At 38.6% G+C, this 14,405-nt stretch overlaps 1 protein-coding gene across 1 annotated transcript; it reads left to right on the plus strand.

The window, feature by feature from the left end:
• Positions 1–12,619: 12,619 nt before the first annotated feature.
• Positions 12,620–13,837, plus strand: LOC110887620 (transcription initiation factor IIF subunit alpha-like). Its single transcript, XM_022135196.1, has one exon. It carries the CDS (start codon positions 12,620–12,622, stop codon positions 13,835–13,837), a length of 1,218 nt encoding a protein of 405 aa, XP_021990888.1.
• Positions 13,838–14,405: the final 568 nt, after the last annotated feature.

Consider the following 14,405-nt stretch of genomic DNA (forward strand, 5'->3'; position numbering starts at 1 on the left):
AAGCAATGTACTAAGTACGCACATAATGGGCATACATAGCATGCAATGTAAAGCGATGTACTAAGTACGCACACAATGGCATACATAGCATGAAATGTAGTGAAATCATGTACTATATATGTACTATCGAACATAGCAAGTATATGATGTGAAAACGGGAAAGCATGAAAGTAACAAGTAGGCACATGTGTTTCACCCCAAAACAGTTTGGAAAACGGTAAAGAGGGGTTCAATGTACTCACCTGAGATTGCTTTGAATTCCTTGTATAATAACCAGGTAATGCTAAAGATCACGGGATATCAAACGGCACCTAATAGGTAGCTATGTTAATATACCGGATCAAATCGGACGGATCGGATAGTACGCGGGTTCGTAAACCAAACGAGTATGGAGACTCGTGTATTATGGTTTAACAACGCCTACATACTAAAATGAAACTTAACCTAAGTGCTTGCGGTCCATCACGACCTGTTTAGGTAGCTTATGCTACCCTAACGCGTCTTTCGCGCAGAACGCGTTCGGAACGCCTAACATTGTGACCACAAGGCATAACCTCGGAAGGTTATAGCTATGGTCACCTAATGTGTTTGGTCGGATCCTAATGATCGACCAAATGGGTCGGGTTCGAAAGTATAAGCGATGGTTCAGATCGCTTACCTTACGACCCTATATAAGCACTACACTAAAAGTGACGAGCTAAGCATGTTAGAACATGCTTAACTAAGTTTAGAAAACAGGTTTGGCATCAAAACAAACGGCTTTGATGCCCACGAGTAGTTTGGTTACAAAATAAGCAAGAATGCGCATTCTGGCCGAAACTACGGCTCGTCACTGAGCCTAGATAACGTGGTAATCAGTAGGTATGGTCACTATGGACCATAACCATCGTGATCACGCTCACGTTATGAAGTTCCATGAACTTCACATCGACCAAAAGCTGGCCAATGCAGAAAGTCAACAAAACGTTGACTTTCGGACTCGAAAAGCGAATAAAAGAGCGAAAGAAGACTTACGGAGGGTCCCCGAGTGCTAATCAAGATCCAATAGCTCAGGTATGAAGCAAAGGCATCAACTTAGAGCATTTAGATCTGATTTGTGGGTTTTTATACAAAAGGGGGGGGTATTTATAGGAAAAGTGGAACCGTTAGGATCGTTTTATCGAATATCGTGCCTTGATCTCGTGCGTACATGTGTCCAGGGGTTAAATTCAGTGAACTTGGCCTTTGGCCCTTCATTGGGTGAAGAGGCATTGCCCTTTGATCGAACGAAAGGCCAGATTCTGCATTAAATGCAAAATCTTTCTGGCAGACATGTTCACGCGGCCCGCCTAAGGATTTGGCAAATCCTTACGCGCCCCGCCTAAGGTTCCCAGACCAGAATTTTCAATTTTGGTCCCTGCACTTCAGAAACGCGTAATTTGGCCCATTTTTGGCACGTTTAAGCCCCGTTACCCTCATTTCAAGGCTCTAGGATGAAGTTAAAGTGTAGGGGACTTGAAATATGCTCAAAAATATTTCGGATGTCGGTTCGTTTGGCCGTACGATCGCGATGTTCGCTAAATTACGACGGAATGCGCATAAGTGCGAAAGACGATCCAAATGACGCGACGAATGGATTTTTCTCATGCCAAACACTAAGGGATAATATAAGGATGGTTACATAAATTTTTGGATGTCCGGATGTATTCAGAACGTAAGTTATGCGCGAAAGTGCAAACTTGTGCACTTTTTGACACTTTTAGTCCCTGAATGATCCAAAAGTTTGTTTTAGCATACCAAACACCTCAAAGCCTATTTCTAAGCTATGTAGAGGATATTTAGGGTATGTTTAACTTATGAACATGTTCCGGAATGTTCGTTACAGTTCAAATTGGCATACTTTCGCAGTTTGTCAAGTTTAGTCCCTGTAAGCGAATTAACTTGTTTTTGCTATACCCAAGCCTTCAAAACTTATTTCTAAGTTATGTAAAGGTTATTTAAGGTATGTTGAGCATATGTTGATGTTCCGGAGTATTTGTCGCATTAAACTGAGTACGTTTACGCACCAGTTTGCGTATAATGCTCTAGAAAGCAATGTAGAGTTTGAAATTGAACAATAATTGATATGTGCAAAACATACACATATTTATACAAGATCCCAAGTATGAAATACAATATTTCATCGGCTTGGTATTCGTTTGATGGTCGCGGTGACACAGGTGTCACAATCTACATGATCGTATTGATAACGAGCAGTTTGTTATAAATTTGTTTGAAATTTAGTTCTGATGATGATAGATTTTTTAGTGAGTTGAAGAGAAAGGTTACCTGAGGGCTTGATCGAGTGGCCGGTGATGACTGCGAAGTTCCGGTGACAGGGTGGTGGTGGCGAACGGATAGTAGTGAAGTGCAATCGTTGCCATGTGATTCAGGGGAGATCGTTGACAGTGAGGTGGAGCGGAGGATGATTCCATCGGTGGTGGTTGAGGGGAGGATGATTCAATCAATGATGGTGGAGCGAAGTTTATGGTTCTAGTGATTTTGGGGAGCAGACTTCAGAAGAATCAAAACCCTAGATCTGATAACTTAATTGATATTCACGCTTAAATTTTGGGCGAGCGGGTAAAATTTTGATGTTTTCGCTTAATTTTTTTCACTAAATTGTGACCATGTGACGGTGGCAAGCTGAATGGTCGTCAAAAAACGGTGGCAACTTCCATAAAACGTTATATTTTTACATATTTGTCACCATCTTATGACCGTATTATATAAATTATTATTATTTTGGATATTTGAGATGTATTTGCTACCAAAAATACTTTGGTTGAAAAATGGTAACTGATTTTGCTACCATTTTCTTTCGGTTGCAAATTTTGGTGGCTATTGCCTAATTTTCTAGTAGTGTTATCATGAATAATAATCTATATACAATTTCATATGCACAATTTAAAATAGAATAATCATCAATATATTTTTTTGAATACTTGGCAAAGAGTTATAACCTTATACAAACAATAGTTAAATCAGATTTTTTATAATTAGGCTAAGTCCAAGTCCCGGTGGGTTACCTGACCCGGCCGGGTGACGGGGCTGAAAAAATATATATTTTTTTAATGTTTTCGTTCAAATGTTTCGATTACTAAGCGTTTGACTATTTAACTTAAACATTAATTGTTTTTAGTGTTTATGATAGGTTTTTGTAAAGGTGTGAACCGGACGGACGACAAAGCATGCGAAGAAACGAACATTATTAAACTGGTAACTCTTTGGAAAGAATTATGAAAAGGTTGAATCATGATCATGCACAATAATGTTTTCGAGTTTAGAACTTTAATGCTTTTAAGTGTAATAGTCCGTTATGTCAGGTCATCTGAGTTATCAGTTAACCCAAACGTATAAGTTCTATGTTAAAAAAAAAAAAGAAAAAAATCTGGGACCAATCATCCACATTTATTAAAATATTGTAGAAATCAGGTTAGACTGTTACAACTAACTTAAGAACACTAAAATCACTAAGTGATTTTCTTTAATATTTATTATGGTCTCTCCTTCAACATTTTGGCTTAGTGATTAACATTTTGGCTTAGTGACTTTCTTTAGCAAGTACATATGTTAATCATTTTTACAAGTTTATAAGTGCCAACAATATAAGTATGAAGTGTAGGTATTTTTTATACATGCATAAAGTTAATTGTTTGCTCGCCATATCATAAATAAATCTTTATAACATTCAACCCACATACATACAAAGTGAAGTATGATCGGAAAGAGTTTCTACCAAACTAGTTATCTCTTTATATACAATTGAAGAGTCGTAGCCGAACTTGTACCAAATTTTAAAAGTCCCTTTATTAGAAAAATATATTAAATTTTAATTAAGAAAGTTACTATTGACAAGAAAAATAATTAGCAAAATCATAACGAAAAGGCAAAAGCAAATGATAAAAAGTCATTGAACCTGCACCTTATAATTGATGGAAAAATTTAGAAATAGATAACTTTTTCTTAGTTTAAAACAAACCAAAAGATTATATTTGTGGTAACACCATACGGTGTGGGTGTAGAAAAATGGCGTGGAAGCCATTTCAGGCCAGGCACACAATTCTGGATACGGCGTGGAGGCCGGCGTTGTTGAAGGGGCGGCAAGAATTCCACCGGCGTGGATGGCATAGTGGGAGACGAAGTGGCGCGTGTGATTAGATTGTTGGTGCATATTTTTGTGTCTGTAACTTGTTCTTATTTGCGATGTAATAGTACGGTCTTTTGTTATCGAGTCTTTAATGTTTCCGTCTAGTCGACCAAGTCGGATATCCTTCTATCTAGCTTGGTACGACGTTTGTCTCTTTGTTATGTATGTTAAACAAGTTCATGTAGCATGTTGTTTGTGTGTGTTGTGTGTTTGCTGCAAACTGTCACAGTTTGCAGCTTTTATTGTCATTCAGCCTTCCCACGAAGAACCCATTCTTCGTGGGATATCACTTGTCACAAAGAACCTTCTTCGTCGTGAATGATGTGTGAAGAAGAACCTTCTTCGTCACATGGTCTTTCATGGAAACAGTCTACGAAGAACCTGGTTCTTAGTGGGCTTAGGTTCTTCGTGGGCCCATTACATTCTTCGTAGTGTAATGGGCTGGGTTGCATGTATAAATAGCATAGTTCGTCTACTGTGTTCAGTATGAGAGCTAAGAGAGTTATGAGAGCATAACTCTACTGAGAGTATTATCAAACATTATGTGTATGTGTTTGTAATATGTTCTCATCCAGTTTAATCAATAGATAGTGAATCTTTGGTTACTTTGTGTTTGTTCTACACTGTTTGGTTTGCACCATCATGGGGATTCCGCACTCGTGATCGTCTTTGTGATAAACAATGAATAGGTTTCGTGTTGATCCTCCGAGAAAAACGGACCTACAAGTGGTATTAGAGCATTGGCTCTTTTCCTTGTTTAAAACCAAACATTGTTGTGTTTGAAACAAGTTGTTTTAGTGTTTTTCAGAAAGTGTTCTTGTCAAAATTTATATTTCTGGAAAATGTGTTTGAAAAATCAGTGAAAAACTTGATTTTGTGTTACTAGTTTTATCAGGAACCTTGTTAAAACTCATGTTTACATGTTGAGATTTGGTTTTTATTGAAATTTGAGTGCAAAATTCTTGTTCGGAAATTTTTCCAGTGCCGTAAAACTCATATAGTTCATCAGAAAAACTCATGTGTTCATAGTGTCCTTGATAAGTTTCTGGGTTTGGGTTATTCTGTTTGAATTATTGAATCCTCATTTGTGTTTGCATTATTGAAGTATTATTAAAATACAATTGTTAGACAAAGTTTTCCAATTATTGAAGTTTATAATTAAAATACAATTGTTTGGACAAAGTTGTCGAAAGTATGATGGCTTGGGTGCTGCTTTGAAAACAGTGTTGGCCAACTTGTGTTAGAAGATAAGATTCGTTTTTGGAAAATATCTAAACAATAGCTTTCTGTGATCTACGCTTTCTGTCATCTAGGTCAACAGAAATCATCTAACTCAACAGAAGAACTTGTCGACGAAAAACCTAGTTCTTCGTCAGATTGTCTTAGACGAAAAACCACATCTTTAGTAAAGTTGTTGACAAAGAACCTGTTCTTCGTCTGAGAGGTCTTTCACGAAGACGTAGTTCTTCGTGGGTAGTTGTTCGTGGACATAAGTTACAATTTAAACAGAAGGTTGGTAAAACATTGCTAACTGTTTCATTTCAACTTTTTGATCAGGTACACTCATTCATACTTCAAATATGAGTACTAGTCCATGGGATTGGAGCAGTAGCTCAAGTACAGGTCAAGATCCAACCTCCGCAGCGGTGTGGGTCAAGAACATGATGCCACAACAATGGGCATGCGTAGCAAATCAAATCAGAAATTTCAAAATCTGTTAATAATACACGGTCTGGTAAGCGAAAGGAATCTTGAAAACCTAAAACCGGTGAAATTTCAGGGGGAGACATAAAATTTCCGAATCATCAAGAAATAGATATCACATTTCTTGATGATCAGGGACGACCCAAGACCACTAAGGCTTGGGTCCCCAACTCCAACTGATTTTTGAATGAAATGTGCAGGGTGTTCTAGGAGGAACTATTAATAGTCATTGGATTGTTGATAGTGGAGCATCTCGGCACATGACTGGCGACTTACGGCTTCTTTATGATGTGAAAAACATTAGAGGAGGTTATGTCGTGTTTGCTGGAGACAAAGGCGGGTACATCACTGGAGAAGGAATGATCTCCAATGGTGTTGTGAGTTTCGATAAGATCAATTATGTGCGACAAATTGATCACAATCTTCTGAGTGTTTCGCAAATCTGCGATAAGAAGTTCACCGTGCATTTTGATGATGCCGGTTGCTACGTGCTGAAGCCTGGGTTTAAAATTCCAAAAGAATGGATTCTCTTATCGGCTCCAAGGATTAATGATATTTATATTCTTGACATGAGCCAGGCGATTACAACAATTGCACAAGTCACGTGTTTTGTCTCAAAAGCCATAGAAAAGGAGTCTATATCTTGGCACAGACGAATGGGGCACATTCACTTGAGAAAAATGAACCATTTGGTGAAAAACAACCTCGTGAATGGTGTGCCTGTGAAGAATTTTCATCTACAAGATGTCTGTGTACCGTGCCAGAAGGGAAAGCAAGTGAAGAAGTCTCACCCGATTAAGAAAGTCAACACTGTCAGCATGCCTCTTGAACGTCTTCATATGGACCTCTTTGGACCTATGAAACACAAAACAACCTTTGGGGATGCTTATTGTCTGGTAGTTACTGATGACTATTCCAGATTTTCTTGGGTATCGGTAATGGCACACAAGAGTGAAACTCCAGAAATCCTCAAGAATCTTCTTACTTTACTAGAAAATTTATACATGTTGAAAGTGAAGAGGATCCGAAGCGACAATGGCACTGAGTTCAAAAATCATGTTATGGATGAGTTCTGTACTTCAAAGGGCATTCTTCATGAGTATACTTCTCGCTACACTCCACAACAAAATGGTGTCGCTGAGAGGAAGAATCGAACGATAATAGAGACTGCAAGACGATGTTGGTAGAGTCAGAGCTTCCTGTTCAGTTCTGGGGGGAGGCTGTGGCTACTGCTTGCTATACTTTAAACAGAGTTCTTACAATTAAAAGGCATGACAAGACTTGTTTCGAACTGTTACACAAAAGGAAACCGGACATTTCTTACTTAGAACCTTTTGGCGGTCCATGCACTATGATTGAACCGCACGGAAAGTTAGGCACCAAGGCTATCGAGGGTTTCTTCCTTGGATATGCTACTCCGAATTTTCGTGTGTGGAATTTGACAACTAAAAAGATTGAGTTATGGGGTGAAGTAAAGGTTCAAAGGTATACTAATTCTGTAAGAGCTCCGGGTGATCCTTGGATGTTCGATTATGATGGGCTATTCTACTCCTTTAAACTGCTAACCTTTGATGATGCATCAGCAGCTGCTCAAATGTTACTAGAAAGTGATAATGCAGTTGACTCGTCATTGGTTCGACCAATTAGTGTTAACCCTCAAGCTTCCACTTCGGTTAACAATATTGTTCAAAATGGGGAATTTGAAGATGCAACTGAGTACAATGTGTCGTCGGAAGATGATGAGTTCCACGATGCGAATGAAGGATCTTTAGCTCCGGTTGCTCCTGTTCAAGGTGTTTCTGAAGCTACTTCTCATGTGCAGAATGTAGACACTATTGAAGGAAATGCATCCACATCTACGTCTATGCCAGGCATGGATTTGGTTGTTGATCTTAATTTTAACAATTTGGGTATTAATACTCGTGTTTCTGATGCTCCTGAAACAAGAATTCATGATACTCATCCGCAACAGAATATTATTGGAGATGTCCAAAGTGGAGTGCAGATGCGTAATCAGCTGAGATACAACCAGAATGGTGGTTTGTATACAGCTATAAGAGAATCTGGGGGACAGAATGATTGGTCCTTCGTGTATTATGTCTCACAAGAAGAACCAAAGTCTTGGAAAGAAGCTCTAAAGGATAATTCTTGGGTGGAAGCTATGCAGGAGGAACTGAAACAATTCCAGAAACTGGGTGTCTGGAAACTTGTTGAAAAACCTGACGATTACAAGAAAATTGGCACCCGTTGGGTTTACAAATGCAAAAAGGATGATCGTGTAGTAGTCATTCGAAACAAAGCGAGATTAGTTGTTCAAGGGTTTCGTCAGATCGAAGGGATTGACTACAATGAGGTTTATGTACCTGTTGCACGTCTTGAGGCTATTCGGATCTTTCTAGCTTATGCTTCATTTAAAGGATTCAAGGTCTACCAGATGGACGTGAAAAGTGCTTTCTTACAAGGTGATGTTGAAGAAGAGGTGTACGTCGAATAACCTCCGGGTTTTGAAGATCCTATTTACCCTGATCGAGTTTGGTTGCTCAACAAAGCTCTCTACGGTTTACATCAAGCACCGGGAGCTTGGTATGCAACTTTATCTAACTATCTGTTGGAGAATGGTTTTCGCCGAGGTCTTATAGATTGCACTCTTTTCATCAATGAACAGGATGAAGATCTTCTGTTGGTACAAGTATACGTTGATGATATAATCTTTGGTTCAACTAAAGATGTTTTGTAAAGGCAATTCGAGTGTGTTATGCAGGAGAAATTCTAGATGAGCGCCATGGGGGAAATGAATTTCTTTTTGGGCCTTCAAGTTCAACAAACTGAGTCTGGGATATTCATCCATCAAACTAAATATGTTGGTGACATCTTGAGCCGGTTCCAGATGTCTGATGCAACGCCCATTGGTACCCCACTTCCGCAGAATCACGGGATTACTCCGGATTTGAAGGGTGAAAGCGATAACTCTTCATATTATCGTGCAATGATCGGATCTCTATTGTATCTCACAGCATCGAGGCCAGACATAATGTATCCTACGTGCCTGCTCGCAAGATATCAAGCCAACCCGAAGGCCTCACATCTAGGAGCTGTAAAAAGGATTTTCCGCTATTTGAAGGGTTGACTGAACATCGGTATCTGGTACCCTAGGGATGATAGTTTCTACTTGATCGCGTTCAGTGATTCGGATTTTGGTGGCTGCAAAATCGACGGCAAATCCACAACGGCTGGATGTCAGTTTTTAGGAAATCGCCTTGTCACATGGCAGTGCAAGAAGCAGACTTGTGTCGCTAGATCAACTTGTGAAGCTGAATACATTGCTGCCTCAATTTGTTGCTCCCAAGTTTTGTGGATCAAGTAACAAATGCGCGACTACGGTTTTGAATTCCTATCTACTTCTATTTTAGTTGATAATAATGCTGCCTTACAGATCACTAGAAATCCTGTGCAGCATTCCAAGACCAAACACATTGAAATTAAATATCACTTCATACGTGATTGTTTTGATAAAAGACTTATCGATGTTGTTAAAGTCCACACTGATCACCAACGTGCCGACCTGTTCACTAAAGCTTTTGATAAGTCACGTTTTGATTATCTTCTTTTGGTCAATGGCATTAAGGTGAAACCCGAGTAAAACTTCTTTGGCTAATCGTTTTCGTAAATATTTTCTTTAAAAACTCTAAAAATACAAAAAGATTTTCATTTTCGTTACTTTTTCGCATTTTAGGAGGAGAAATTTCAAGAAAATACAAAAAAATGTGAAAAAGTCAAAAATCCAAAAATATGTCTTTACTTTCTGTCTTTAGGTTTGAAAAATCAAAAATTCAAGAACATTAGAAAATCAAAAATGAGTTTCTTGGATAAGAGAAAGTGATGATATACACTGGTGTGGTCGGTCAACATGGTCAAAAATGTAAAAAAAAAAACTGAAAAATGATAAGTATCTCTACTAATGATGTATCGGTAGGCTCCCAATCAGATTAAAATGTGCAGGATGATATAAACCTAACAGACTTCAAGTCAGGTGGGAACCATTCATTGGCATATGGTCTTAGTACCGAAATTTCATTTGATTGATTGCCGAGGTTCTGAGATATACGGTCTTTATGCTGTCTTATCATCTGGGTATCATGGTTGTATCTTTTATCGAAAAATAACGGAGATCTTCCATGATACTATACATACGTGTACATTTTGAATTCGACCTCAATAAGAGATCAACAATCACATGTCCAAACAAAATAAGTGATATTCTATCACAGCTTTCTTGCGGGAGTCAAGTTCGTCTCTTTGTCTGTACGTTGGTACTAACCTGTTCACGAACTTGCTCCTGTGCCCTCATGCATCTGAAAATCAAGTTCCTCATCAATAAGTGATTCTATCACATAGGGCTTGTTTTCAATCAAAAATAAGTGAGTATCTCACATCATTTTATACGGTCAAACAGATGATAAGCGGTATACTCACCGGTAAGATGAACTCTCGTGCATACCTTGATACGAGAATGTGTCGTGAGTGGATGAACATCGACTTGCAAGTATAATTCATACCGTAAATTGTATCTCCAAATTATGATTACATCTGATAAGTTGAGCTTATGTGGACAACAATACCGATAATTATGGTAGGATACTTATCTAAAGCTTTTAACAGAATCAAAAACCATCTTGACAAAGACCGTAAGCTGGTATGATTCTTTTACCTTGAAACTCACAAAAAGTTTGATTTTGTACAGTCTTTTACAGCTTATTATCGATTTTCGTTAGTTTACCGCATTTAAAATTCAGTTTTAGTGTAATTTGTAAAGTTTGTTTTTGATTAGCCGAAGTTGAAACTCGAATGTTTTCTGCCGGAAAGCCTGAAACCGAATTGTTTGTGATTTCATTACTTCATAAAGATCCTTTTGCATTTGGTAAACTTAACATAAAGGAAAATCTGTTCAATCTGTAAAATATGTTCAAAATCAAAGACTTGGTGATTTTGTGTGTGAAAGATCAACGAAGAACCTCTTTTGGTCAACGAAAAACCTTATCACGACGAAGAACCATTCTTGGGCGAGGTCTTCACGAAGAACCCAGGTTCTTCGTGGACCCTCACTATGGGCTAACTGTTTAACCCATTAAGGTTCTTCGTCAGCCCACTTAAATTCTTCGTCGTTGATAGTTCTTTGTCGGGGGTCAGGGTATATAAAGGGACTCCAGTGCATTATTGTGTTCACTTTTTCATAACCCACAACTGTTCACCGTCTTCTTCACAAAAACCCCCAACCGACTCAAAAACCTCTGTGTTTCTTTGATATTTTAAAACAAACCAAGGTATTAAAAGTGACCGATAACATCATCTGAACCTGTTAATCCACTGTTCTTGACCGATGATTGTAAAATCCTCGGAGACTCTTTGATATTTCATATTGTTATATGTTTGTTTCTTGATCATTTGAATGCATGTGGTAACTATATGTAGGTAGTTACATCTTTTTGGTTTTTGTTTTGGATATGAAAAACAGGGGTGTTTAAATCTTGAAACTACTTTCATTTGAATGTTGTTTTTCATGTTAAAATGATGTCGATTAGACTTCTGGACCTTGGGCTCTTCATGTTTTTGTTTAACAAGTTTTATTGTTTGCTGTTTGTGAATCAACTGTTGATTCAATGATGTTCGGGGAAAAACCCTTGTAACGAAAAACCCCCAAATTCAATGTAGACGAAGAACCCTAAATGACGAAGAACCTATTCTTCATCAAGTTGTTTGACGAAAAACCTCTTAGTCAACGAAGAACCCATTCTTTGTTGACTTTAGTTGACTTCTGTTGACTTAGTTCTTCATCGATAATGTGCGACGAAAAACCTGTCCTTCGTCTAAGAGAGGTTCTTCGCCACATAGGAAGGTTGTTCATGGAGTTTATACTTAGAAAAATTTTCATGTTGTTCATTTGTATTACACTTTCACAGTATGTATATTTATACATGTTTACTGTTCACAGTATACTTAACATGTATGTATATATGTATTATGCAGGTGTTATATCCTTATGACTCATAGTGGATGTTTTTCATGTACAGAATGGCTCCGAAAGAACAGAAACGCAAACCCGCAACTAAGAAAACAAACAAAACAGAAGAACAAACCATGTCTGAACCCCGACACAACATGATCGCCTATCTTGATCCTGAAGGAAAGATTGCTGAATTTAAGGAGATCACTCAATGGCTAAGGGAATCTCGGATCAACATAGCTATTACCTTCTCAACGCCGGTTTAAAAGTCTCTTGTTAAAGGTTTCTGGGATACTGCTAAAGTAATAGTAGTTGACGGAAATGAGCTAATTCAAGGGCAGGTTAACCAATTGAACGTGGATGTCTCTCCGGAGATTCTGAACATCGTATTGGAACTTAAAGATGATCCAAATGCACAATATTCCGTTCTGATTATGTGCACGCGCGGATGTCTACTTCGGATGAAATGTACTGGTGATATCTTTGGTAGTCAGATCAACAAAGCCTGGTTGCCGATACGCTACAAGTTTCTATTGCATGTTCTTATTCAATGTCTGAGCAACCGTCGTGCTGGTTACGATATGGTAGGCAATAATTTGGTCGGATTTATGGTAGCCTTGGTACTAAACAAGCCGTTTAGTATTTCCAAGTATATCTACGCAAACATGAAAGAAAATCTAAAGGGAACGGGTGCGCATTCGACAGGGAACAAGTTCTGGATGTATCCTAGATTCTTGTAGATGATAATGAACGTCCAACATCCGAATCTTCCGAAAGCCGACAACGGTATTCTAAAGATAGATGCTATGATAGAGCATTCTTTAAAGATATTCAGGGGTGTTGCAGCAAATAGGTACAAAGAAAGCAAACCACCAAGGAAGATGATCAGTGCTCTTAATAAGAAAGATTACATCGCTCCTGCAAACGATAAATGGCGTCACGACGACAGCCAATCGGACGACGAAGAGCCCAAATTGAAAAAGATGATGGAGGATAAATTTGGACGCAAGAAGATTAAGATTTTCAGCAATTCTTCTGAAGGTGACGATGATGATGGTAATGATGAAGGTGGTGATGGTGGAGATGTTGGTGCATCTGCTGCTGGTGCACATGGTACTATTTCTGCTGGAGGTGATGAAGAAGATTCTGACTCTGATGATAATGAGCCAGAACCAGGATATGAGTTCTATCTTGATGAGCGTGGGGTTAAGAAGGTACGTCGGATTAGACAGGAGGAGGATGCCGATTATGTTCCGTCTGATACTGAAGCAGAGCGTTTAAAGAAGAAACAAACTGTTGTTCGTAGGAAGAAAAAGAGTAGGAAGTACATTGGTGCTTCATCTGTGCAGCCAACCGTGTCACAACAAGAATCTGTTCACGAAGCGGAAATGAATCCAAATTTTGGACTCACGGCCGGAGAAGCTTCTGCTATGGTATCTTCTCCTCTAAGGTTAACTGAACCACCTCCTGTGGTTTCTTTAACAGTTGAAACGCCAACGGTTACGCCACAAGCTGAACATGCGCACACAATGGCATCTACTATCCGAGCAACTACTTCTCAGCACAGCTCAGAACGCCGACAAAGAAAATTTTCTGAAATGCAGCCAGACGAAAAGGTAGTTTTCTTATTTTCTCAACTGCAAGCTGCTGCAGGTCAGATTGACAGACAATCGGCATTCATGAACGTTACAAGAAACGATGTGATCAAGCAACAGGTGGAGATCAAAACGTTAAAATCCACTGTTGAACGGCAACAAGCAGAAATTGAACGCCAACAAGCAGAAGTTGAACATCTAAAGGCTGAGAACGAACGTCTAAAAGCTGCTGATGATATACGAGAACGACAATTGGTGCAGATGCGTGCAGCTGATAATGCTCGTGGGATTGAAATGAACCGATTGAAAGAAAGGAGTACCGAGGTTCAACGAGTTGCTGATTCACTTAAGGCAAAGCATGATGTGTGACACCTGTGCCACCGCGACCATCAAACAAATACCAAGCCAATGAAATATTGTATTTCATACTTGGGATCTTGTATAAATATGTGTATCTTTTGCACATATCAGTTCTTGTTCAATTTCAAACTCTACATCGCTTTCTGGAAAATATTACGCAAACTAGTGCGTAAACGTACTCAGTTTAAATGCGACAAATACTCCAGAACATCAACATATACTTAACATACCTTAAATAACCTTTACATAACTTAGAAATAAGTTTTGAAGGCTTTGGTATGGCAAAAACAAGTTAATTCGCTTACAGGGACTAAACTTGACAAACTGCGAAAGTATGCCAATTTGAACTGTAACAAACATTCCGGAACATGTCCATAAGTTAAACATACCATAAATATCCTTTACATAGCTTAGAAATAGGCTTTGAGGGGTTTGGTATGCTAAAACAAACTTTTGGATCATTCAGGGGCTAAAAGTGTCAAAAAGTGCACAAGTTTGCACTTTTGCGCATAACTTACGTTCTGAATACCTCCGGACATCCAAAAATTTATGTAAACATCCTTATATTATGCCTTAG

This window comes from Helianthus annuus, chromosome 14, assembly GCF_002127325.2.
Source record: "Helianthus annuus cultivar XRQ/B chromosome 14, HanXRQr2.0-SUNRISE, whole genome shotgun sequence".
Lineage (NCBI taxonomy): Eukaryota > Viridiplantae > Streptophyta > Magnoliopsida > Asterales > Asteraceae > Helianthus > Helianthus annuus.

Bases quoted from the DNA above. Each gene is read 5' to 3' on its own strand.
- LOC110887620 (XM_022135196.1), top strand. From the start codon at position 12,620: ATGAACGTCCAACATCCGAATCTTCCGAAAGCCGACAACGGTATTCTA.